This window comes from Podarcis raffonei, chromosome 8, assembly GCF_027172205.1.
Source record: "Podarcis raffonei isolate rPodRaf1 chromosome 8, rPodRaf1.pri, whole genome shotgun sequence".
Lineage (NCBI taxonomy): Eukaryota > Metazoa > Chordata > Lepidosauria > Squamata > Lacertidae > Podarcis > Podarcis raffonei.
In genome coordinates, this window is record NC_070609.1 from 33305084 (window position 1) to 33330937 (window position 25854).

Genomic DNA, 25854 nt, shown 5'->3' on the forward strand with positions numbered 1-25854 from the left:
GATGCTTCATCTGGGTTGGCACTCAGCTGAGCTAAACCCTGGGCTTGTTTCCTTAAGGTTAATTTTCTTTTAAACATGTACCAAGTGCATTCCTCTTGCCACTAAGTAGCTTGCTTTAACAGACTGGAGATTTTGGAACAGAGCTTCCAGGCAAAAGATGCCAAATTTGAGTCCTGGGCACCCAATTGTACATACAACATACACTCTTCTATCTCCTTTTCCTTTTCTTCAGGAAAATAACCTCTGTCGCCAGCCTTCAGCTCATGAGTCACCTGCTCATTCTTAGTCTCTGAAACTGTGTTGCCTCAAATTTTGGGAAACTATGTAAGTGGACATAAATGACTAGTTTGTTGTCGGGAACCGAAAGCGCCCTGGTGATGCCAACCTCAGATAAAGCGGGTATTTTGCAGAGCTGCTAAGTAAACAGCCTCTTGGCTTGCCAGACCAAACACTACAGTGCTCACAGCTGCTGCCCATTCTGGGACGCACCCTGCAGGAAACACAACTCTCTCTCCCTACTCTGCTTGGCAAACTCAGCTGCTGATTGATTTCCACAACAGGAAGGTGTGGCAAGCAATGGGAGCTGATGAAGCATCCTTTTATGTTGTTTACCAAAGGGTCAAATTAGATACGCACACATTTCCCCAAACACAAGGCCAACTTGCCTTCCAGCACAGGGGAGCTTGAGAGCTGTTAAGAAGGCAAACACAAATGCCCACCCATCTAAAGCAGCCTTTGCCAACCTGATCAGACTACATCTCCCATCAGCCTCAGCTACCACAAAGGCTGCTCTAAAGTGCTGAAATGCTAGCAAACATCAATCAGTGGACAGGTGCTTGGCTCACACCCTCCAGTTACTGAATCTGCATCTGCCTTCTCTCAACTTGGGGCATTCTGTGCTGTGAGCTCTATGGGGAATGGCCCTGTTATATGATCAGGTGGTCCTTCCAGGATTCCCACTCCTCCTTTTCACTCTTCCCAGCTGTGCATGAGTGCTAACTGTGGTTAGCCATTGGAGAAACATTCAGCACACAAGCAGAAGCAATCTTGCTTATTGCTACTTTGCACGTTGCAGGGCTGAACTCTGCACTACAAACAAGTCCTGGGAGAAGACTCTAGCCTGGGTACCTGCTCCCTCTTTGTGGGGCACTAGTGGTTTGGACTGGTCCCATCACCTCCTGGCAAATAGAAGGGGAAGAAATGGAGGCAGTGAGAGATTTTACTTTCTTGGGCTCCATGATCACTGCAGATGGTGACAGCAGCCACGAAATTAAAAGACGCCTGCTTCTTGGGAGAAGGGCAATGACAGGCCTAGACAGCATCTTGAGAAGTAGAGACGTCACCTTGCCAACAAAGGTCCGTATAGTTAAAGCCATGGTTTTCCCAGTAGTGATGTATGGAAGTGAGAGCTGGACCATAAAGAAGGCTGATCGCCGAAGAATTGATGCTTTTGAATTATGGTGCTGGAGAAGACTCTTGAGAGTCCCATGGACTGCAAGAAGATCAAACGCATCCATTCTTAATGAAATCAGCCCTGAGTGCTCACTGGAAGGACAGATCGTGAAGCTGAGGCTCCAGTACTTTGGCCACCTCATGAGAAGAGAAGACTCCCTGGAGAAGACACTGATGCTGGGAAAGATGGAGGGCACAAGGAGAAGGGGGCGACAGAGGATGAGATGGTTGGATAGTGTTCTCGAAGCCACAAACATGAGTCTGACCAAACTGCGGGAGGTAGTGGAGGACAGGGGTGCCTGGCGTGCTCTGGTCCATGGGGTCACGAAGAGTCGGACACGACTAAACGACTAAACAACAACAACAACAGTGGTTTGGACTGGGTACACTGCTCTGCCATGGGGATAGGCCTGTCTTTCCATCACTGATAATGACCTAGAGCTTTCTACCTTGGCATTATTTGCTTCCTTGCACTGGCAAGGGAACATTGATGAGGAACTACTGGCTTCCTATACTGATGCAGCCAGAAGAAGAATCCGAAGCAAAACTGCACAGCATCCCTTTTACAACAGCCCTTCCCCCAAATAGGACTTTCTGGGCCTGGAAAACTTATTAGCACAAGTTTGATCAGAAGGAGAAACCTTGTTGATTGTGGTGCTGCCCGGCTCATGTTTCTCTGTAACAAGGCCTCCTTGGTGGTGGATCCCCATTTTTAGAATGGCCTCCTTAGTAAGGTGTATCCAATTTACATTCAGGGGGCATTTGCTGACTGAAAAGGCGCTCTTCCCAGCAACTTTGTAATTATTTGCTGTGAGGATATGCAGCTGTTTTAAAATGTTTTTAGGTGGCCTTAATGTTTATAAAGAGGTTGCTTACTGCCCTGGGCTCCTTTCAGAGCAAGGGTTGGGCAGAAAATTAATTAAGAAATAAGCAAACAAATAAGCAAACGGGAGAAACGGAGTTCAGCATCAACTCCTAAGGGAGCCAGATTGCACCTCATCCTGAGAGAGAGAGAGAGAGAGAGAGAGAGAGAGAGAGAGAGAAAGAAAGAAAGAAAGAGAGAGAGAGAGAGAGAGAGAGAGAGAGAGAGAGAGCAAACTGCAAGACTGACCTCCCACCAAAAGGCCAAGGTCATGGTTAATCAGGGTTTTTTCCTCTGTCTTCCACAGAACGAACAATGGCAAGATTCTTTGGCCAATGCTGCTTTTGGCAAGCGGAGGCTGTCTGGGTTCCTGCTGGTTTCTCTTCCAAAGCACTTTTATTCCTTGAGTAAGAAGGGTGTTGCCTGACACAACACATTAAGACTTCTTACTGGAGCTGGAGAACATCTCTGCTTGCACACAGATCTATTTGCAGCACCTGCACATTCACACATTAGGAAGGGGCCTGTCACCCTCAGCGCCATCCCCTTGTTACTTATGTGCACGGTGCCTAGGTGTATGCTGGCAAGAAGGGGGAGGAACCATAAGCAAACATTTAAATACAAGGAGTCTAAATATATAGTGACTTAATTCAGTCTGATTTGATTAAAGTTTAAGCTAAAAAAATTAAACCTTGCTGATAATGCCAGTGCCTCTGCACTCATTGGCCAAGGCAGTGGAAGGGATCTGAGAGCAAGCTAACTACTTCCTGAACAACCAGAGAAGAATACAGATGGATTGCATTATGCACCTCCCTTTCAGAAGCAGGCACACCAAACCCTTTTGCCTCCTCTCTTTTTTTCCATGAGAGCATTAATGGGAGATGCCTGAGGCACCCCCCCAAAAAAAACTTCAGGGGGACCGGGGCCCCAGAGCCCTTCCCTTGCCCCCCAATTCAACTGGCTTCCAAGAACAGCAACTATTTCACATGGGAGAGCCCCAACTCAACCACAGTTTTAACTCTGCAGTCAATTACATTGATTAATGCCTAATTCATTTCAGTCTTCTGTTATAAAGCACTATTAACATGCAAGGCACATCTTGTTTGTCCTCTCACTTCCATTTTGCAGATGGAGAAGACCAGGGGCCCTTTTTTCTGCATGGAATCCCCCCGCCACACACACAGAGCCTTCCTTTTCTTGAGCTCACTGGGTCAGGTAACTGGAAAACAACAACAGATCATTTGTTCACCCTTATATACACCTCTACAGGCACCATCCACAGAAGCAGGGCGGGTGGGTTGCATGCAAACCTTAATCTTGGCAGCATTTCCACAGATCATTTCTACTGAAATACATCATCACCACCTTGCCACCCCTGGAAAAGCCTGACATCTATTGTTAGGATGGATGAATAGGTAGAAATGCATATTCTGTGCTTTTTTATAAGAAAGAAAAGGCTTTGATAAGAGAAGAGCAGCAACAGTGGGGTATTTTGGGTGAGGGGCAGTACAGGATGTCCATCCAACCAAGAACAAAGGTGCAGAGGTTAGTGCCTGCTTAATGAGGCACTATGTTGGAAAGTCATGAATGGGAGGCACAGGTAGGAACCAACGATGCAAAGCACCTGGAGGAAAGAAAAACACCCTAAGGGCTGAGAACTAGATGCTGGTCCAAGGCCAGCCAGCCAAATGGGTGTATCTCTGGCCCAGGTGCTGCTGCTCTCTAATCACTGGTTGGAATTGCCCACAGCCCCAGTTCTAACGCTGCCCCCTGGAGGTGCTGGTGCCATGACTTAAAGAAGATTAGGCAGCTGGGGAAGAGGAAGCATTCTGCTGGGTGATGCTGGCCCTCAAAACAGCAAGGCAGTGGCAGCAACAGCAACAGCAACAATTTAAGTGGGCCTGGAAAGCATCCAACAAGGAAAACAAAATAGCTACCCTGTTCACCTCCCTCCCACCCCTTCCCCACCCCCAGCTGTTCAGAGCTGGACTGGAAGGAGCCAATGCACATCAGAGAAGGGTTAAAAATATTGCCAGCTGGGCCATCCGATCTGGCAAGGCAGAGGAATGAGCAAGGGTGGATTTATCAGCATCACAGCATCCATAAAGACACCAGGATTACAGAGGAGACGATTCCTCCTCCTGCTACCCAGCAGGGCCAATGCAGCCACACAGAGAAACTAAGATTTCAAGTTACAGGCTTGAAAAATGTCAACCACGGGTGCTGGTTCGGATCCCTACTATGCCACGAAACTCACTGCCTAACCTATTTCAAAGTGTCTTGTATGGCCATCATAAGGTTTAGGTATGTGCAGTGCTTCACACATCCTCAAGCATCCTTTCCAAACTTCAGCCACTTTGGACTACAGCTGTGCTGAGGGGCACCAGGTTGATAGGGCTACACTAAAGGACTACGGTACCTTATGTTAATTGAAATGATGGTAACCGGGCCTGCTGCATTCTGCACAATTGCCATGACAAAGTCAGCCTTGGTTCTCTATGGCCAAAATCGGTGTCCAAAGAATGTCAACTTTTATGAAACCCCCCCTTTTTTAAAAAAAAGACCCTGCCAACTGTGGGGATAAGTGCAGGGCAGCACCCAGGGCTAACCCAACCACAGAAGCAACCATCCAAAGCATTTTGGAAAGGTCCACCCCAACATCATCTTCAACACTGGAAAGGCACTGGTTTCCCTAAAACATCAGCACAGATCGACCTTTAGATTTAGTGGGTGGGGGAGAGGAAGGAAGGGATGGAGAAAGCTGCAAAATAATTATTCTCCTAGGTACATCTAAGTTGCAAGGTGTTAGAAAGGTGGGGAGATGATAGGTTCGGAAGTGTTAATTCAGCAGTAAAATCCCTTCCATTCAAGTGTAACTAAATCCTATATGAAAGGTAAATATCATTTACAAGAGGGAAAAGGATCACCACTCCTACCTTTGTGGACAAGGAAGTCAGGGGTAATGACTGGTGAACTAGTGGGCATTTGCAACCCTCTTAAAGCACAGGAAAGCCTCACCTCACACCAGGGTTTTCACATTTGATCACAGAGGCAAAGGAAGGCTTTGTGTGCAGACTAGACTAGCCTCACTCATGGTCCGTTTCAGGCTGGTTATTCTGTCCTACATCACCATTTGTGCCTTTTTGTTTCTTAACACACAGGAGCCCCTGTCTGCCTCTTTTGCATAAAAACTGAAAAGCACAAACCATTCAGAATAAAACAACAACCACTCAGCCTGCAAAGGTGATGATGTTGGTGTGTGTGATGGATCTAGCCTTTCTTCCTTCTCCCTCATGGCCGCCCCCACAAAACGGCTCTATTGTTAGCCGAACTCCCGTTCTGCCAAGAGCACGCAGGTGCTTTTCAGCTTTTGGGTGGATGAAACCACCTGGAAAATCTGCATTCAATTTCATCCCCCTTCTGGCCACAGCGCCTTTGTTCCTGCAGTTATTATACAAAGCTGGCAAAGGATGGCAGCCAGACAGACAGCAAAAAGGAGAGAGGAGGACTTGAGGGCGGGGGAGAGGAGGAGGAGGAGGAGGAGGAGGAGGAGGAGGAGGAGGAGGAGGCTATGGTTCTTTTAGGGTTGCCAATATGCAAAATCCCGTTTCCAACAGGGCACTGGCTTCTTTTCTCCCCCAAAACAAAAAAGGCCATTGTAGGGAAAAAGAGCTCATGAACAGGAAACCCTTGAATGTATTGTCATCATTGCCACTAATACATTTCTTGAATCCCACCACTGGCCAGACCACAGGGGCAGCTTGGACCCTTTCCGGTGGGGTTACAATCTGCACAAAGCAGGTGACGCGGGGGGGGGGGGGTAAGGGACAAGTGCAGGGCTCAGTTTCAGTGCCAAGACTCCGCAACATACAAGGGTGAGATATTCATCCACTGAAATGGATGTTGGCTAGCAAACAGGCTGGAAGGGAGAGTACCTCTGAGCATCTGCAGAGTTTCCTTCAGTCATAGGTATTTATTTCTTGGGCTATGAAGCAGACTGATTAACAGGCCTTGTTAGATGGAGCAAGAGAGATGAATCTAAAGGTGAAAAGTAAAGGTGTGTGCTTGTTTTTGCTATAGTTTGAACATTTCATCATCTTGGAACTTTTCTGAAATGTTTTTCTGGTTCTTGTTGTTCTCATGATCCCACTCATGCCCCCCTGGCAAATATACATAAGTAAAGGGTGGGATTAAAAATATATTTTAAATCAGCCTTCCCCACCCTAGTGCCTTCCAGATGTTTGGGACTACAATTCCCATCAGTGCCAGCCAGCATAGGAAATTCTGATAGGAACTATAATTCAAAACATCTGGAGGGCACCAGGTGGGTGAAAGCTGCTTTTAGCAAATAAGCAAGCCTCTCTCTTAGTAACGATTGGAGTCTCTTTGGCATCCTGTATGGTGCCTGGCACATTCCTGAGGCTTATTAAGCACCAGACCACCATATTTCTGGGTGTGTAGCAGCAAGCGTGGAATTACATTGGCATACGTGTAAGTGCGGAGGGGGGCAACTGAAGATGAACATCAGCCTTGCATGAAGTCCTTTCTGGGTCCGGCTGGATGCTTTAATGTATTTCCTGGTAACCAGTCATAGTCCCATCCCCCTACGCTGCGCATGGTAATTTGCACTCTTAATCAAATAATTGGAGTGATTAGGCAATGGATGGTTTGACTGCAGATTAAAAACAGAGCTCCAATAGACTGGAACCAGCCATCTGGTCTCTCTGTGTCTCTTTGCTACCTCTCAATGACTCTTCAAAAGCTTCTGCTGGGGAAAAGCAAGGTAGCTCTGCCTGCAGGCACCCATCCCAGTGTTAACCTACCCTCCTCCATAACTTTTTACCTACAGGGTTCAGGTTTTAAGGTCTGCACAAGCCACAAGCCCTGTCTCCTCCATAGCATCCCACCGACTGTGATCTTCATCACAGACCAAGCACACCTTTTTGACCGCACCAACCAAGTTCAGACAGCAGAAGCAGTGTTAGAAACTGAAATACTGTATGAAAGCTAGGAGCTAAATGGCACCTTAAACCTAGGTTATGGATGCAACAATGGAATGCCTAGGTGCACTTTTTTATAACAAAAATACAAAGCTGAAAATGAATGAATTGCAGCTAAAATATTATGTTCATTTTTTACATGGTTTAGTCCTTCTCCTGCCCACCCCCCTAATATTCTTAAGAGGGTCTCTTCTCCAGTCTTCAGAGAGTAGCTAGAAGTGTGAAGGCAGAAAAAGGTCCTCATTTCCTTCCACTCTGCAGTTTTAATTTGAAATTTTAGGTGCAGTACTACACCCAGAGCTCAGAAACTGCTGGCACTAATGAAATTCCCTGTGACAAAATGCGCCTAGAACAATGGGAGTTTCAAACACTGAGCAGAAGCGCCCACCAGGGACATCCTCAGTAGCTGTCCCTCTCTCACAAAACTCACCAAGAGTCCAAGCCTGAGCACTTTCCATGAATCATATCAACACCATTTGGCCTGGGGTGGATTTGGTGGGCTGAGATTAAGCCAGCAGCAACCCACCTCTGCCCCTATCTCATTAGCTGGCATTAAGCAAAGCATAATTCTCCCCTTCCTCTCTGCTCCACATCTGCAACATGGGGCAGTAACAAAGGCATATATTCCTCTGACATAATTTTTTCCTTACCACTTTTAATACTGAATTCCAAATTGTTGCAATTGTTGGTGAAGGGCAGATAATTCTAATATACTAGCACTAATTATACCACTGGACTGGTTTAAAGATTACAGAGATAATGTGCTTTGAAAATACAAAAAGTGTTGTATAAATGCTATTACTAATTCAGTTTTCATTTGAGAAGCAATTTTACTCTGGAATTATTGGCTGCAAGTCTTTGCAGCAGATGTGACTTGTCTAAGCTGCCAAACAAAACCAAAACTGAATTTGATGCTCTCCAGATTTGGTGAGTCCCAGGGACATTCATTACTCTTTCCCCTAGCAAAGATCCCCCTTCATGCCATCACTTCACCTGAGGCATCACAAACATGAAAGCATACGAAAGGCTGTGCCAGCAGCAGCCTTCTTGCTCTGTGTCCTGGCTGTCCTTGTGGTGAGTGAGCCGCCCAGGGATGCAGGCCATGTAGAAAAGGACAAGTGTTGCTCTCTCAGGGACCTAATCAAGTATATTGGTTCAGGCTGTAAATACTTCCAGGTGAGGCCTGACCTATTGCACCTGAGCAAGAACCAGGCTCTGAACTTCTGGGTTTGTCTCCCTGCCATCCCCCACTGCTGCCCTTCTGCCTGCACACACATCCCAGTCCTTCCCCTTTGGACTAACTTTGTAGAGCAACTGGCTTTGCCTTTGGCTCTCCAGTGAATCTGCCCCAGTGTTTTCTCCAAGTCTGGCCCCAAACCTATGAGGACTTGCAATAGGTGCTACAGATGCTCAGCTGCCCATAGTCAAGTGCTAACAGCTGGGGATAGGAGAGGTCAATGAGCAATTGAGAGGGTCAGTGTACTGGTCAGAGTGCTGGAGACTAGAGTTCAAATCCCTGCTGCATCATAAAGGTCACAGGGTGACCTTGAGCAAGTGACCAGCTCTCAGCCTGTCCTAACTCACAGAAGAAGCTTGAAGGATAAAATAAGGAGGGGTCAGCTCACCCATAAGGCAAGATGAGGCAACCGCCTCAGGTGGTAGGTTTCGCAGGGCAGCAAGCCCAGCCTCTAAGGAATGCATCCCTGCAGCTGCTGTCATGGTGGCATCAACAGCTGAAGTGTACACCTTAGAGACAAAATCTGCCCCCCCAAGGCATCTTCTTGGTGAATGGGTGCTGTTGCTGGTCTCCTCTACTCTTGTTCACTCACCCCTTCTTCCCTGGTGGTGGTGGGTGCCATTTTGTGGTTCACCTCAGGTGCCAAATTGTATTGGGCCGGTCCTGGGGCCAGCCTTCAAAGGATATAAAGAATTCTCTCCAGGACAGGAATAACAGAGCGCTCAGTGACTGGGAACAGCACTTGGAAGGCTGCACGTTGCTCACACCACCCACTAAGCACCTGCCTCATATCTAAACGCTAAGAAATGAACGGCTATTTTGATAGTTTGGGGGGTGGGACTGCAAATTGTGTCAAGGATAGCCTTTTCCTTCCCTTCTTAACACTTCCCTCTGCCAATCTGCAGCCTCTCTTTTGCAGCCTCGACAGCAGCAGCGGGGGCAACAGACCAGAGCAAAAAAAGCAACAGTAAGAAAAATCAGATTGTGAGTGCCCTCTTGTCTTACACAGGCTGATTCTGATGGGAGTTGCAGCACCAAACATCTGGAAGGCACCAGGTTTGCAAATGTTGCAATAGGGAACTCAAGGTAAAAAAGCAAGCTTGGGGTTTTTATTTAAGGGTGGTGAAGGTAAACTCAGGAGAAGGTAAACCAATTTTGCACTCATAGGATGTTTGAGAAGGGGGATACTCTGCTCTCAAAGCTATGGAAATGAGCCTCAGGAGAAAGCTCTGCCCAGTCACAGACCCTCTTGGGGGTATAAATATAGCCGACAGAGACAAATCCTTTCCTCCCATTGTTCTAACTTCCTGTGAGCTCAGCACAACACAGATCCCCCTTATCAGCCAGCCGGCTGCCAATCCCGGTTTCTGCAACATGAGAACAGCAGAAGAAAGTCACAGAATTGCTGCAAGCTCTGGGAAGAGAAGTTTCTGAGTTGGCGCCTTTCCAGTCTCTGTCCCAAAAGGAAAACACTTACAAGCCCAGGGTGTGATTTCATGCTGATGCGGGAAACCATTCAAAGTTCTTTCCCCTGCAGCAAGTTCAGGAGGCACCTGAACTCTCCTTTTTTGTGAGGAAGGACAACTATCATAGTGACTCTGCCCTCATATCACCAACTCTAAGTGAATTGCTTTATGAGTTAAATTGTTTTATGTGTTGTTATTTTGACAAATCAATTTGAAACTTTTTATTGTATAAAGGTAAAAGGTAAAGGACCCCTGGACAGTTAAGTTCAGTCAAAGGCGACTGTGGGGTGAAGCACTCATCTCACTTTCAGGCTGAGGGAGCCAGCATTTGTCCACAGACAGCTTTCCGTGGCTAGCGTCACTAAGCCGCTTCTGGAGAAATGGAACACTGTGACAGAAACCAGAGCGCATGGAAACACAAGAGACCACCACCAACATCATCAGGAACAAGCAAGTTACACAGTCCTTCTGTATTCCTGGTAATTACCGGCACTTCTTCATCTTTGGTTAAAAAGTATGACACTTATTGGAACAACTTCATGGTGAGTACTGGCAAGTACCAGCACAAATTTTTTCTAGAAAAAAACACACTGCTAGTGCTGAACAGAATTTCAGGCACTTTCTAGACCTTATGATTTCAGAGACTCTTTTGTGAAGTGGTCTGGTGAAACCTAATAAGGACTTCCAGAGATCAGGTAGGAGTGTGATGTGAAAGGGCAGGGGAGCCTTAGAAGACCTGCTGTGTTCTCAATAGTTTATAGTCTTCATCCTACAGCTCCCATCAGCCCAACAACCAGACAGGCTATCCATAGTTAGTCAACATAATCTCCCTCCTCTCTATCCTTTGAAAACTTGAAATCTTGGAAGCACAATAAATTTCACATAATGTTCAAATGATGCATACACATAATGTTTTAATCCTGTCTTTTAAAAATATGATCACTTTTTAGATTTTTCTTCATTTTGTTTCATGCCAGTTTTAATGTAGGTGTATATTGTGAGCTGCTTTTGTAAAATAAATAAAAAATAATAAGTTTAATAAATAATAATAATTTATTCTGATTGAAGGGTTAGGATTTCCTTGGTGCAGACAATATACGTTACCAGTTACTAGAACTGGAAAAATTGGGGAGTCCACTCCCCAGGCTCTGCATGCCATCAGATACAGCCATGCAGTTCAGTATTGTGGACCCCAACCCTGTCAAACTTGCTCCTGACTGAGATTAGACAGGCCCCCTCCCTGCCGAATTTGTGGTGATTGACAAACACTTTCCTGTTTCAGCAAGCATTTTAAGGTAGGCATTCTAGGATGAATTATAATTGCTCTTATTCTTTGTATGGCTTAAAAAATCATGTTATGTACATCACTTAGAAATTCTAAATATTAACCAGTATAATAAATAGCTATTTTAATTGTCTCTCACTGCAATTGCAATTTTACTTGTTATAATGCACCTGCCTGATTTATGCATCACGGCTGGGCAGAAATTATTAAATAGATAAACATATCAAGGGTGAAATTACAGAGGGTCCTCAAAGCCTTCTACTCTCCACACAGAAAACCCAAGTCACAGTCCTTGCCCCTTCCCAACTTTTCCATATCAGCCAGGACAGCTAGAGGACAGTTCCTTCTCAATGTAAAGTTTGCTCAATCTCAGTTTCCAATCAAAGGCACTCAGGCTAGGAGGAGTCCAGAGCCTTATGTTTAACTGAGTCAGCACCAGATGCCCAACTGAGATCAATTCATGGTGTGATTCACTGAGATTGTTAAAACGTCCCCTGTCTTTCCTGGCAAGTAGAAAAGTTGTGTGTTCAAGTCAGTTGCCATAAACAGCAAGCCCAACAAGGCAATTGGCTCAGAGTTCTTGCACAACAATACATCCTCAAGAGTAGAGTTTCTCAGACTTCTGAAGCACAATTCACTTTTGCAGCCAGCAAGACTTTTGTTTAAAGTAGAAAAGACACACCCTCAGAGGATGTTCCTCCATGATTTGTGATTCATTGATCTGGGTCCAGGCTCTGCAGTGGGACAACAGCCAGTCTGTTTCCTCAGAGGAAACTGTGGCACCTCTGCATTGAGAATGGTTCAACAATTCGAATTGCGTCCAGTGCTGGGTTGTGGCAGAAACTCCTGCCCCCACTGGATGAAGGAGGTAAGGTCAGAGCACCAAGTCATACAAGGAAGCCTCTGGCAACCTCCCCATGGAGTGAGCAGAAGAATACAGAATTATTTGATGATTTAACTGATTCACTTCTCATTCTGTGGTGTAGGAGATACTACTACAAAAGTAATAAAAGTGCAGTTCATTATGTCTTAAAGGTAAAGGTAAAGGGACCCCTGACCAATTAGGACCAGTTGCGGACGACTCTGGTGTTGCAGTGCTCATCTCGCTTTACTGGCTGAGGGAGCCGGCGTACAGCTTCCAGGTCATGTGGCCGGCATGACTAAGCCGCTTCTGGCAAACCAGAGCAGTGCACGGAAACACCATTTACCTTCCCACTGGAGCGGTACCTATTTATCTACTTGCACTTCGTGCTTTCAAACTGCTAGGTTGGCAGGAGCAGGGACTGAGCAACGGGAGCTCACCCCGTCGCGGGGATTTGAACCGCCAACCTTCTGATTGGCAAGCCCTAGGCTCTGTGGTTTAACCCACAGCACCACCCACATCCCTCATTATGTCTTACATGCTTCTAAATATCAAGAGCCTTTTCACAGAATACCTGTGGCAGCTGAGAGCTGTTAAAATATTCAAACCAAATTCAAGTTAAATATTTAGAATAAGTAATCCAAATAAGTGGAGGGTCATTGACCACTGTGGGTTGTGAGGGACAGATGTTTTTTAAGCACAACATATTAAGTTTTTAGTGTGTTGCAATACATGTACACACTAAGATTTAATGAATGAAGAGCCTTCTAAATTGGACCACACAAGTTGCTCATGCAAATGAAAGAGTCACCCAGGGAGAATGACACGGATGGAAATTTACCCTGTGCTCTTTGTTTTCTGCCCAACCTGGCAGTGTTTATACAAACAAGTGATAAAGGTCTTTTAAAAATAAGATTATATTATTTCTAGAACTCTTTTATCTCCCTCGTTTGTATAAAAACTGCTAAGGTAAGCTGAAAGATCATATATGGCAAAAAGAAAGAAAGAAAGAAAGAAAAAGAATGAGCACAGGGGGATTTTCACCCATGGAGCAGTGCAGGCCCTTCACTCTAAGGTCCCAGGGTGGGTTACAGCATTAAAAACAACTCATCAGTAGATTCAACATTAGCCACTTGCAGCATAGCCAGGTCCTTACCTTGAAATCTGCCAGCTGCTGGCTGATGACCTCCACTTCTGTCCCAACGACCCACTGCAAAGCTTCGCTGTCTTCTGCTGTGGCTGTCATGTAGTTCAGCTCCTTTAGTTTGTCATAGAAGTCCTTGACGCGAGCCAGCGTTGTGTCCACCTGCTCCAGGCGACTTTTGCCTCTTTCGTTCAGTTTGCCACATTGCTTATTTAAAGTCTCCAGCTCACGTTTCAACCCTATGAGGTCAGGGCTTCCTTCATCATCCAACATCTGCCTGCATTTCTCTTCAGAAGCTTGGATATCCAGCCTCAGCCTCTGAAGTTTGCCCAGGAATTCATGGACATCCTCTGCTTGAGACTGCAGGCTGTCCATGTCTCTCCCAACAGAACCCATGCTGTCCAACTCGTCATCTAGGTCAGCCAGCTGAGAGAACATCTCCCGAACATGATTATTAAACTGGCCAATCCCTTCAAGCTTGCTCTCCATAAGTTGACAACATTCGTTAACTTTTTGCTTGACTGCTTTGAAGTCTTGCTGGGCAACCTCAGCTTGACTTAAGAGATGGGAGGAGTCAGACCCATCTGGAGCATCTTCCACCAGGCCCCGAGTGAAATTCCTCAGGTAATCCACCTGGGGTTCCAATGCCTGGATAACCTCCTGTTGGGCTCTCAGCTTCTCCAAGTTCTTAGTGCTGCAGGCCTGTGGGCCAAGAGCCTCATAGATTTCCAGCTGATGCTTTGTCCCATCTAGTTTCTTCTCAATGTTCCTAAAGCTTTCTTGGAACTCCTTCAGCCTTTGCGACATTTCTTCCAGGGAACCGGTCTTTGCTTGGAGTTCTTCTGTAATAGCGTCCATCTTCTGGTTGATCCCAGCTTTCTCATCCCTAACATCATCCTCATCCATTTCTGATGCGTTGATGAGGATATCAGCGGCGCTGTTCAGCATCTCCAGAAGGGAGCGGCGCTTCTCCACATCGCTCAGCATAGCCTTTGACCTCAGGAGTGTGGCTTCCAGTTGCACTGGATCCAGAGTGACTTCCAGCTCTAGCATCTTTGACCTGCAGTCCTCCACCCACGGGAAAAGGTCTTCCACATGACGTTGGTATTTCTGAGCCTTCTGTAAGCAGTCCTTGAGTTTAGCATGTCGGTCTGTGATCTGTTTGCTAAGCTCCTCCCAGTTTGCTTTCAGGTTGACCAGCTGGCTTTGCAAACTGGCTCTCTCCTCGCCGGGATGAATGGAGTGAAGCAAAGACTCACCCTCTACCACAATCAATTCATAGGAGCCCCTGTGCTGGTTGAGGCTCTTTTGGAATTCTTCCTGCTCCTGGATCTGAGACTGCAGCCTCTCCAGCTTAGCTGAGATGGGCCCGCTCTGTGCCTGCTGCCTCAGCTTGTCATCCAGCCAAGTGTGGAGCTCATCAAACATCTGTTGGAATTGCTGGGAGCTGGCAAGCACTGTCTGCAATCGATTCATCCGGTCACCTGAAAATTGGAGGAGGCAGGAATACATTGTTAAGACATGCATTTCATAAAGCTAGGAACCTCTCCTAATGTTCCTGATGCACAAATCTACATACCAGTCTTCGCAAATAAGCACCTTTCAGTGAAAAAGCAAATTGGTATACCATTAAAGGTAAGGCAATCTTATAAACCTAGAAAGCCACAAATCACAGAACATAGGGTCTATTCAGGGGAATTTAATTGATTCTGTAGGATCCCCAGAACATCTGTTTCCTTAAAAAATGGTTTCTAGATCTTACATTTACATAGAGGCAGTGGTCAAAATGGGATGGGGTGGCATTCCAATTCTTTTCAGACAGACAAAATGGAGCCCAGCTAACCATCCCACTTCTTCTACACATGCATTAGGGAAAAATACACCTGGGAGATGGCACTGGCTGGGGCTTCCTATCGGGCCTGTGTTGGTGACACACTGAGTTTGCTTCATAATGTGTGGAGTGGCCCTGAGATTAAGCCTTTCACCACATCTGGTGAGCCAAGGATCTATTGGGTCCTTATTGCCCACACAACTTTCCTGGCTGTTGGGAGCCCTCCTTCTCGACTAAATGCTGTCTGTGTTTCTAAATTCTGCAAAAGGTGTTATATAGCAGCTGATGACCCCATGTTTTCAAATGATTCATTTCCATACCTGCCAAATCCTCCAGCCCTTTGAGAGGGAGGGCCACCGTCTCCAAGCGCTTCTTCAGCTCATCCTTCAGGTACTGCTCCCCAATGAGGACTGAGAGCTCATCACATAGGACCTGAGCCTCCATGATCTCCTCTTCCAGCTGTGCCAGGTTGGACCGGATTTCACTCGTTTCTTCCAGCTGCTGCTTCACAGCCTCTGGCTGGGTGCTGATGGTGGACTGGGTGCTCAGGCACTGCCCAGCAGCCTTCACCTTCTCAGACAGCCCCTGGAGCAGCTCTTGGTACTGGGTGCTCTTGACAATGGCCTGGTCGATTTGGCTGGAGCGTGAGTTGAGCCTCTCTGTGAGTTCAGTCCACTTCTGGTTGACAGCCTGGAGCTCCTCCTGCATGTTGCTGATGGATGGAGACCCTTCGCTGGGGCTGGTGAGTATCCCTTGGGCAGCCTCATTCAGCTGATCATACTGGGGCTTGCGGGACTCAAACTCCTTCAGCATAAACTAAAATGGGGGAGGGCGGTAGAGAAACAATGCATATGTTTTTTAATGAGAGACCAAGATGGTTAAAAAAAAAGATGAAAGAAGCCAAGGAGAATGCAACCATAGCACTATCAGTCTTGGTTGCATAATAAAACACTTTTTTTAAAGCACCAAAAGAATGGCTGCCTTCTTTTTTTTTTAAAATATAATTTTTATTAACAGGCCAATCAAATCACATTAATTCCAAATTATACAGCCAGATTTTTAAATTTTTGTTGGGGGTACCCATACATCAAGCTCCGAAAGGGGACCAAGAATGGCTGCCTTCTTAAACCTGATGAAAATAATGACTTCATGTTACTACTGGGCCATTTTCAAGGCGTTACTATTATATACTGGCATTAACAGCCAGGGACCAGTTTACTTATAGGATCACCCTATATATGCCTACTCAGCTGCTTTGAACTGTGGAACTGATACTGTTACAAGTGCCGCATAATGCTCATTCTGCAATAAATCAATTTTTAGAGTGGCAGCACTTACACTTTGAAATTCTCTGCCCATTGACATCAGGCTGTACAATTTCTGGTGCCTCCTTACTTGCTTTTAACTGCTTTTATTGATAACTTTAATGTTTCTTTTAATTTTTGTAAAACCACTTAGAAGGTGCTTTGTTTTTTACAATCAAGCAGCACATATGTGATGTGATGTAAGCAATGCCTTTCCTGAGAATATCAGTGGTTTCCAAACTTCCCATCTTCACATTAATTAATCTGAGAACATGTTCTACCCCTCAATACACTGCAAAGGATTCTAAGGCGGAGGTGGACTTCAGGCTTGTTAGTTCTAATCTGTATTTTCAACAGAACCCCAAGATCTACCAATGAGAGCCGGGTGCAAAAGACATGCAGGGTGCCTCCAGACCATCCCTATTTGGGGCATTTAAAGTGGATTAAAGGGTTCAGTCACCCAAGTGCAACAAATCCATTTTTTACACAAACTCCAATTTATAAAACAAGTCCCACTTTGCAGCACAGAAAATGATGGGGAAAACTGTGGGATGAATGATTGACTAAGAGAAAGATGTGTAAATCCCCTGGAAGCAAATCAGGGTGAATGCAGAAGAAATGCTAAATGGCATATATACAAATAAATCAGAAGGAGTACACAATGAAGACCAGACATAGTTGAACCACGATGTAAACAAATTAATATGAGTGCTGAATAAATGGAATGTCTGGAGGAGCCCATAGTTAGAATTAAATACCAGGTTGCCTCTGAGCTTATTATTTTCCGAGCTCAGTCCTTTTGCACAAAAAATACACTCCCTGTTAGCCATCTCCATTTCAGCAGCCTAAATTAGGTGAGAAAAGTCATTTTGTTGTTGCTAATGTTGAACAACTGAGAGATCAACCAGTTGCCGACCCCTGTTCCAGGACACACTCTTGGTTCTTGCAAGTGTTCCAGATAGCCTCACATGACCCGAGTGGATCCTGGAGCACACCTAACATTTCCCTGTGTGTGCACACTAGAAGGGAAGTGGTAAACGAAAGCTTGCATGCCATGCCTGATTTGATTCTGAATGAGAAACCCCTGATAAGCTTCCAAGGAAGTCCAAGGCTCCTTGGAAAGCTGAGGTCTGAGCAATGAGGCAGCCAAAGATGAACTGTCCCTCTTCATTGAGGAAGATACATCCAATGAGCTGCAAATGTATGTGATGTCAGCTGATGAATCAATTAAACAAGTTAGTCTGCTGCAAGAGTTTAGGTTGGCTGACACACAACTAAAAGCATATTGAGTTGCTATAAACCATCTGTAGAGTTTCTGGAAAGAAGCTGTGGGAAGTCAGCTTGAAACAGGATTTCAGCTTTAAAAAAATGTCAGGGATGATGATGACATTCAAAAGACATTCCACTCCCCTGCCTTATTTGTCCTGCTGCTGCTACAGTTCATATAAACAAGTTGCAGACTGAGAGTCAAACTGTATAAGCATGGAGATCTCCCGACAATCCTACCCTCTCGAGCGTTTGACTGCCTACAGGCCTCTTCTGAGCAGCATGATTCATAAACCAATGGAGAGGAAGGCAAATGCAAGAGATGGGCCTGCTGTTGAATGAAACTAAGCATTTCTACACAAGCACCCCTTCTGTCAGGGCTAGTGATCTGGAGCTGGAAAGCAGGTAGGCAAGGACAGGCACCCTGTGTTGCTCAAACTGATGAACCAGGGGACAGGTGGAAATATATCAGCCCCTTATACCAATTGATCATTGCTGGGCTAGAAGCTGCGATTGCTCAGGCCATCTGCAGTGGTGACAGTGCAGTGCAAAAGGTCAACAGTTCCCTCTCACTGGCAGATGACCAGCATGGTGCACTCTTGTAGTCACTTCCACCTGCATTGACCACCATACTCTTTTCAACCTGGTTGCATAAAATGCCTTTGCTGGCTTCTCACCTGAACTTGCTGCTTCTGTGCATTCAGCATGTTGGGATCGATGGAGAGTGGGCCCAACACGCTCATCATGAGCTCCTTCTCCATCAGCCAGGGACGCAGCTGGCCCTCAGCCACCTGGAAGCTGGCCAGCTCGCTGGCTGATTTCTCCAACTTCTGCTGGCGCTCTGCTGTCACCTGGTTGGCATGTGCCCACCTGGAATCTGAATACCAGAAACACCATGACTGGGTACATTCCCTCCACAAAGGCTTCCATAGGACTCATTGGCTACGGGTGAATGCGGACCTCTAAGGGAATTTTTAGGACTTACCTGATCAGGTATTTACAGCAGGAGTGGGAAAACTCAGGCCCGTGGGCCAAATGAGGCCAGGTCTCCCCTCCCCAGGTGACATGGACCTAGGTGGTTGGGACATGGTCGACACAGCATGCAGGCATGTGTGTTTGAATATGGGTGTGGTGTGAGTGTGGGGTGGCCTTGTCTGTATGGCTAGAATGTGGCCCCCTGGAAGGTTAAGTCTGTCCCTCCTGATTTAACTGAAGATACTGCAAACTGAACCCAAAATTTAACGCAGGTGCACACTGTGTCCTACCCCCACGCTACCCACAAAATGAGGTGGTGCACCTGATCTTTGCTGAATGGCAGAGCCTCCTCCATAAACTTTTGGAAAGATTCCATACAATGCTTTTCATTGGCCCAGTTCCTATGCAAACAGGGTGTGTCTCCTCTCAACAAACAGAGGTGGAACTGCTCTTAAAACTGCTTTAAAAAAAAAGTTTTCAGGGGAAAATTTTGGCAAAGCAGTTTCAATATTCTTTACAAATATGAATTACAGTTTAAGCAAACATTTAAAATGTCAGGTTTCATCTTTCTGGGGGTGGTGGTGGGAAATCACACAGCATTCCTCCAAAATAACAACAGTAAGACTGCAGTAGCTTGGGCAAGCTGACAGGCACAATCAGCTCTGACACTCATTCAAAAACTAGATCATGCTTTGTGCTAACTAATGATTTCTGGCTGCTTCAGAAATAAAATGTCATTATAAACTGGCCAGGACATGAGCCTGTTCTACCCAGATTTGGAGTGGGCTGTGCAAGGGAAAGTCTGGAAAAGGAAACACAACCAAATATAAGGGTAAGGGAACTCTTGACTATAAGGCATGCCCACAACTGCAGGCTTCAGAGTCTGCAACTGCTACACACTACTCAGGAGGGCCTTGTGCAACTCCATCTCTCTGGCCAGTGTGGATCCTCTGTTGCATGCAGAACAGGGAGTGGGGTGGAGAGAGACCATGCACTCAGCCTGGGAGGGGCTAGAGCTCCCAAATGGAAAGAGCTGCACATTCCTGTGGAATAATCCACTGGGCCAACCCTGTGGGAAATGAATGCACACCCACACACATGCACTTAGAATGGCCCCTTTTCTCACACCAAGGATAACTGCCTAAGACACACCTCCTCTCTCAGCCTCTCCACCCCCCGATTGCTGAACGCTCTTCTCTGCCTGCTGCACATGCTTTCTCCACTTGTGATAGCCTGGTTTGTTCAGAAGCAGGATGTGCTGGCCTGCTTGCCACCAAAGATGTTTATCTGATGATACCCCAAGATTGTCAGTAACACAATTTCTAAATGACTCCCCTTCCCCAGCCAGCACAAGCCATTTTGCTTCTACAGGCAAGGACAAGATGGCACCCCTCATTTCATACCCAGATGCTGACTGGACTGGTAGCTGAATCTTATTTTGATACTGGTGATAGGACAGCATCGCCCTGAGCGTAGCAGGCTTCTTTAGGGGGCACAGAGGAGGCTGCTGTCCGCCATCTCGCTGCCATTCCCTGCCCTTCAGCATCTGCCATCTGAGGCAGCCAGCTCTTATTCACTTCCACAGCACTAGAGTTAAGAGAACTTCCTGGACCTTTGGCTTCCTTGTCTTGCTTTCCACACTTTCCCCTTAGTCTACAGTCCTTTCCCGACTGCCACGGCACCACCCACCACATAGTCTATATTTCAGCTAGATAGAGCTCTGCTTCCCCTTTCTAGAACTGGCCCAGTCTTGCTCAGCCCCGGATGAGTTTCTCAGAGGTCTCTGGGTCACATACTTAAGTCCTCCAGCATCCGCTTCCAATTTCCTGCTTCTGGCGATTCGGGATATTTCTCCAGGAGTCCAGAAAGAGACTCTTTTGCTTTCTGGACTTTCACAGCGTTCTGCTCCAGCTCAGCCAGAAATGCCTACAGGGTCATGGGCAGGGAGGGGAAAGAGCCACAAGAGACAATTGCAATATTATTATTATTCTTAGAAACAGAATATGGTTTGTTTGTGGATTTGATGAAGCAGCAGAAATCTCAAGGTGTGGGGTGGATGGGTGTGTGGGAAGAAAAACAGCTGCCATTTCCAAGGGATTTAAGTGCCACATGCATTTCAAGCTGGGCCTGTTCATGAAGGGCAGAATCTAGAAAATACTATAAAATAAGCACACTTTTCTGAAAAGGACAACACACCCAACAACACTTCCACTGATAACCAGAAATATATTACAGGCCATAATGCAAAGCCACATATTAATGAACTCTAAGAGCAAGTCAGTTTGAAAAATGCACAATAATTTTTCACAACACATAGAAATGTGTTTATAAATGCAGCTTTGTAAAGTATCACCAGTCAGACCAACTCAGACTGATTGCCAATTCTGAGAGACAGTGCTTCATTCTCCAGTTTTGTTAAGTCAGTTGCAGTAGCAGATTTTCAAAACTGGACTCTCAGGGCTGCAAGGCCACCATCCAGTCAGCATTTAAGGGACATGTTATCTTTAAAATACATTCATCAGTTTCAGGTGGCTTTTCAGAAGTGTTTGTTAGCATTGAACCTTTTGTCTGCTTAGGGCCACACTATGTTATTTTGGCCAGGCCTTCCTCTTTGACAGATCAGATGAACTTTGCTCAGTTACTTCCTCCATGTCCGGTGTCAGGAATTTACCTTCTTGTCCTCAGATTACTGCAACACGTTATAAGTATGGCTGCCTCTGAAGACAGTTCGGCAACTTCAGCTGGTGCAGAATTCAGCACCCAGGTTACTGACCGGGGCAGGATGATTTGAATATATTACAAAGATACTGGCCTGACTGTACTAGCTGCCAGTTAGTTTTACAGCCCAATTAAAAGTGATGGTTTTAACCTATAACCTTAAACAACTCAGGACCACAATACCTCCAGGACTGCCTCTCTTCATATGAACTTAACTGGGCCCTGAGATCACCATCTGAGGCCCTACTTCATGTGCCTCCTCCATGATAGGAACTGAGGGTGGGAACATGAGAACAGGCCTTCTCTGTGGTGGCTCTCCACTTGTGGAATGCTCTCCCCAGGGAGGCTCACCTGGCGCCTTCATTATACACCTTTAGGCGCCAGGAGAAAACAATCCTCCTCAACCAGGCCTTTGGCTGATTACACCCAATACCCTTTTTAATGTCTTGTGGGTGGTGGATACTTAGTTTGCTCTTGCTTTTATTATGCATTTTGTATTTTTTGGGGTCTTGCATTTTTATGTTGTGAACTGCCCTGAGATCTATGGATGGAGGGCAGCCTACCAACTTAAATAAATAAATAATAAAATAAAAACACTTTCCCTTCTGTACTCCCTTTTTAATGCTACGCCTGGGGCCCTGCTTAGTTTTTTGGATTGCGCATAAAGGCCTTAAACCACCTGTGGTTGTCACGGTGCAACTAGATTCTTGTCATTAAGCTCAGTGGCTGGCCATGCACCAGCACCAACAGTTAGATCAGCCTTATAAAAGAGTACCTCCTGTGCCAGATCTATAAAAATGACCACTTCCAAATTGCGTATCTTTGCGATATTCCCCCCCTGAAAGTTATTTCATGTATGGACGTTCTCCCCTTAAATTATCACGAACTGCTGCAAACAAGGTGAGGAGGTACATATCAAGGTATGTATGAATAACAATAGGAACCTTGTTATGGTCCGCCTGAGCCCTCATCGTCTCTGACTTGGTAGGTGAGGAGGAAGCTTCCAGCGCAGTCAAGGCCCGCTCCTTTGACTCCAGCCACTTCAGCACGGAGCCCACCTCCTCCTGGACATCTCTCATCTTGGCCAACATGGAGGACAGCTGCTCCTGGTGCCCCCGTAAGGTGGCACCAAGCCCCTCATACTGCTGGTTGACATCTGACACATCACACTGGATCTCTGTCAAATCTAAACAAAACAAAAAAAAGAGGGGGAGGACTGAATCTGAGCTGGAGAAATGATTTCATTTCCATATTGATGTTAATATAAAGATAAAAAGTTAGAGATGTGTTCATATGGACAAAGACAGGACACCTAAGCAGATCAGCTGAGGTGATTCCAGGGGTAGCTGTGTGGTTGTATCTGTGCGGTTCACAGGCACACCAGCTATACATACAAATGTGTGCTTTCCATACATTCTGATGGAAGGCAGGGCCAATGAAGTCACAGAAACAAGAAATGCCAAGTTATTCGCCATGCATTTGAGAACAGACCAGACATGAGTTCCAAAAGACACTTGAAATAAGCCAGTCTTCCCTACCCTGGTGCCCTCCATGTGTTTTAGCCAACAACTCCCATGAGCCCCAGCTGCATGTAGTCCAGCAACAGGTTGTGGGGAGGCTGTTCTAAACCCTCTCCCAAAATATTCACCTCACACAGAAAAACCTTTTGCTCTTCTTCTGCAAGTTCTCAGTATTTGCTCTGACTCCCACCATCTTGGCCTGAGGAGCAGCAGGCAGGCCCCACAATTTGGTTTGAGGTAAAGCAGTCAGACTGTTGTGAGAAGGTATCCTCCTTGGACACCAGGTGAGGCTTGGGAGGGGGAGGGAAAGGACCTTTGCAAAGTTTTTACTCTGCAGCATGCCCTCTCCCCTCCCCACAGTTCGAACAGAGGGGACACATGCTTTGGGGTTAGAGCAGCACCTTCTTTTCTCCAGCTGCTTTATACCAAGTCAGACCATTGGTCCAGCTCACTCAGTGTTGCTTGGACTGACTGACAGCAGCTCTCCAGGGTTTCCGACAGAGGACTTTCCCACCTGGAGATGCTGGGGATTGAACCTAGGCAGGTGCTCTACCAGTGATATTTTGCCTTGAATACAGGGGACAACAGTGGGCACCCAAACACAATCTCCATCCATAAGGGATAGAGGATGCATTGGAATAGCAGCTGCTGGGGATCACAAGACAGTAGGAGAGAGCTGCTGCTATACTCAAGTCCTGCTTGTGGGATTCCCCTTGGGGCATCTGGTTGGCCACTGTGAGAACAGAGGGCTGGACTCGATGGGCCCCCTATGGCCTGATCCAGCAGCCAGGCTCTTCTTCAGGGCAACCAGCAACATGTGCCTCGGCCTTACCAACTTCCCTGTTACTCTGAGAGAACAACAGGACAACACCAGCCACAGGACACAACTCACACAAGCACGCACAACAGTCTGGGCTCTCTCACCTTTGCAGGTGTGATATCCATTAACGCTGCCTACAGAACTTCCCCCAGCGGGCAGCACAGAACCTGAGCGAAACAACAGGGAGACAAGACAAAACGACAGAGACAAAACATGTTAGAAATATGGGTGTCTGAAAACACATGTAACCTGTGCCCTTTGCAGCCATAATACAGCCCTTTCTAGGAGGCCACGAAGGGGCTATGTGCAAACAGAGACCAACATCTGAGGTGGGGTGTGCGCTATTTTTACAGCATCCACAGGACAGCTTCAGCAGCATCAAAGGGGCAGCCCAAACTTTTGAAAACAGTGGGTCCCCAAGTGGGTGGTACTGCCCTGGGAGCAGGATTGCTTAGTGGGGTGCCAATGGGTGGGGTGAGGAGGACGCTGGAGGTGCAAGTGACTACCAAACATTGAAAAGCTGACAATACTGGATCAAGTTCATCAATTTTGTTGAATTAATTAAACTAAATAGATTTAATTGGATTTTGATTAAATGTGCAATTAATTGTTCCTCTTTTGAATATTATTGTGCTATTAGTGGGTTGTGTAAACTGCTATTCTGAATAATGCTTTTTATAAGGTAGGGTACAGGGCACTGAGGATGAGTTTATGGAGTCAAGGGGGCAGTGGCCCAAAAAGGTGTGGGAACCATTGTTGTAATATGGTTAGAAATAACTCATTATACTTCTGCAGTGATTGCTGGTGTGGAAGCTCGTTAGCACATTTTTTGCTGTGGGTGTTTCATCTGGGGGGGATGTTTCCATGGAGATTGTCTATTGCGACAACCTGACTTCTGCTGGATCCTCACCCAACTGCAACTCTACCAGCTTGCTTCTGGCAGCCCCCAGTACCAAACAAAAGGCCCTCATTTCCACTGATGGCCAAATGCCTGGTTCAGAGGAGATATTCTCTCAAAAGCTCTGCAAGCAAGAGGCTGTGATTGTAGTACACATATCAGCCTAAAGAATCCATAATAACAATGTAGAACTCTTGCACAATACCTTTTTATCACTCTTGCATAAGACTTTATTATTTAAAACAAAACAAAACAAACAAACAAACAAACAAAAAACAGATGAAGATGAATATTTCTCCCCGCAAGACAAAAAAGCACAAGCCTCCATTATGCCCATTGCAAAATATGAAAACTGGCTGAAAACATTTGCTCTAGTGCACTTCCCGGTTCATTGTTCATTTTTAATTTAAAGTTGTGCACTGGTATAAAAATATCGCCACACATGCCCAAATGTGGGCCATTTCACAGAACCTCTCTATGATAAAGGCTGTGTGTAAATAAAATGGTTCATTGTTGTCTCAGTAGCCGGTAGTGACATGCCACAACCTTAGCTTTGGGTGTTTGCCTGAAGCTCAGTTCCTTGTCGTTGCCTGGGTAACAACAAGGAAGACACCAAAGAACAATCTCCATGAAGTCATGTGGCTTGGTGCTGCAGCAGGAAGTAATTCTGTCACCTGGGAAACCAATGTGACTGACCTTTGCATATATTAACACTGTAAAGTGCAGGGCCAATAACACAAAAGCAGTATTTGGGTGGCTATTATGTTGCCCAATTCATGCACAAATTGAGCCACAATTCATTTTAGAATGATGGATGTGACTGGGAGAAAAAAGCCTCAGCATAAACAAAATTTGCACAGCACAAGACCACACAGCTTTCTCAATACTTCTTCCCCTGCATTTTATTGAGTCCTGGGAACCAAATACCAGGGAGAGCTATATATGGTTCAGAGAACAGGAGGGCAGACTTCAGGTTTGTGAGGTCTACTAAACCCCCAAGACCTACTAACAGAGCCAGGTGCAAAAGACACACAGTGAGACCAAAAGAGAAGCATATTCTGAGCTAAGGAATTTGCTTTCAGAGCAAAGGCTGAACTGAGTTCACAGCCCTAGTTGCTACAAGCACAACAATTCAGACAAAGGGCATGTCCAGGACTCTGTCTGCTCGGGTCTTGTGGGTTCATTGGAACAGAGGAAGCTACCTTATAGAAAGT

General features: G+C 46.1%; 1 protein-coding gene across 22 annotated transcripts in view; it reads right to left on the minus strand.

Annotated features, from left to right (window-relative positions):
• Positions 1 to 25854, minus strand: part of MACF1 (microtubule actin crosslinking factor 1) — a 291360-nt gene that overhangs the window by 67396 nt on the left and 198110 nt on the right. For 20 of the 22 annotated variants that reach the window (XM_053399045.1, XM_053399042.1, XM_053399053.1 and 17 more), the window contains 6 exons: positions 23847 to 23909; positions 22347 to 22588; positions 20481 to 20610; positions 18387 to 18586; positions 15460 to 15955; positions 13321 to 14792 (listed from right to left, as the gene is read on the minus strand). In XM_053399045.1, coding sequence (XP_053255020.1) covers positions 13321 to 14792; positions 15460 to 15955; positions 18387 to 18586; positions 20481 to 20610; positions 22347 to 22588; positions 23847 to 23909 — 2603 coding nt within the window. The remainder of the gene's footprint in view (positions 1 to 13320; positions 14793 to 15459; positions 15956 to 18386; positions 18587 to 20480; positions 20611 to 22346; positions 22589 to 23846; positions 23910 to 25854) is intronic. The other 2 variants (XM_053399041.1, XM_053399033.1) reach the window with 1 other exon arrangement.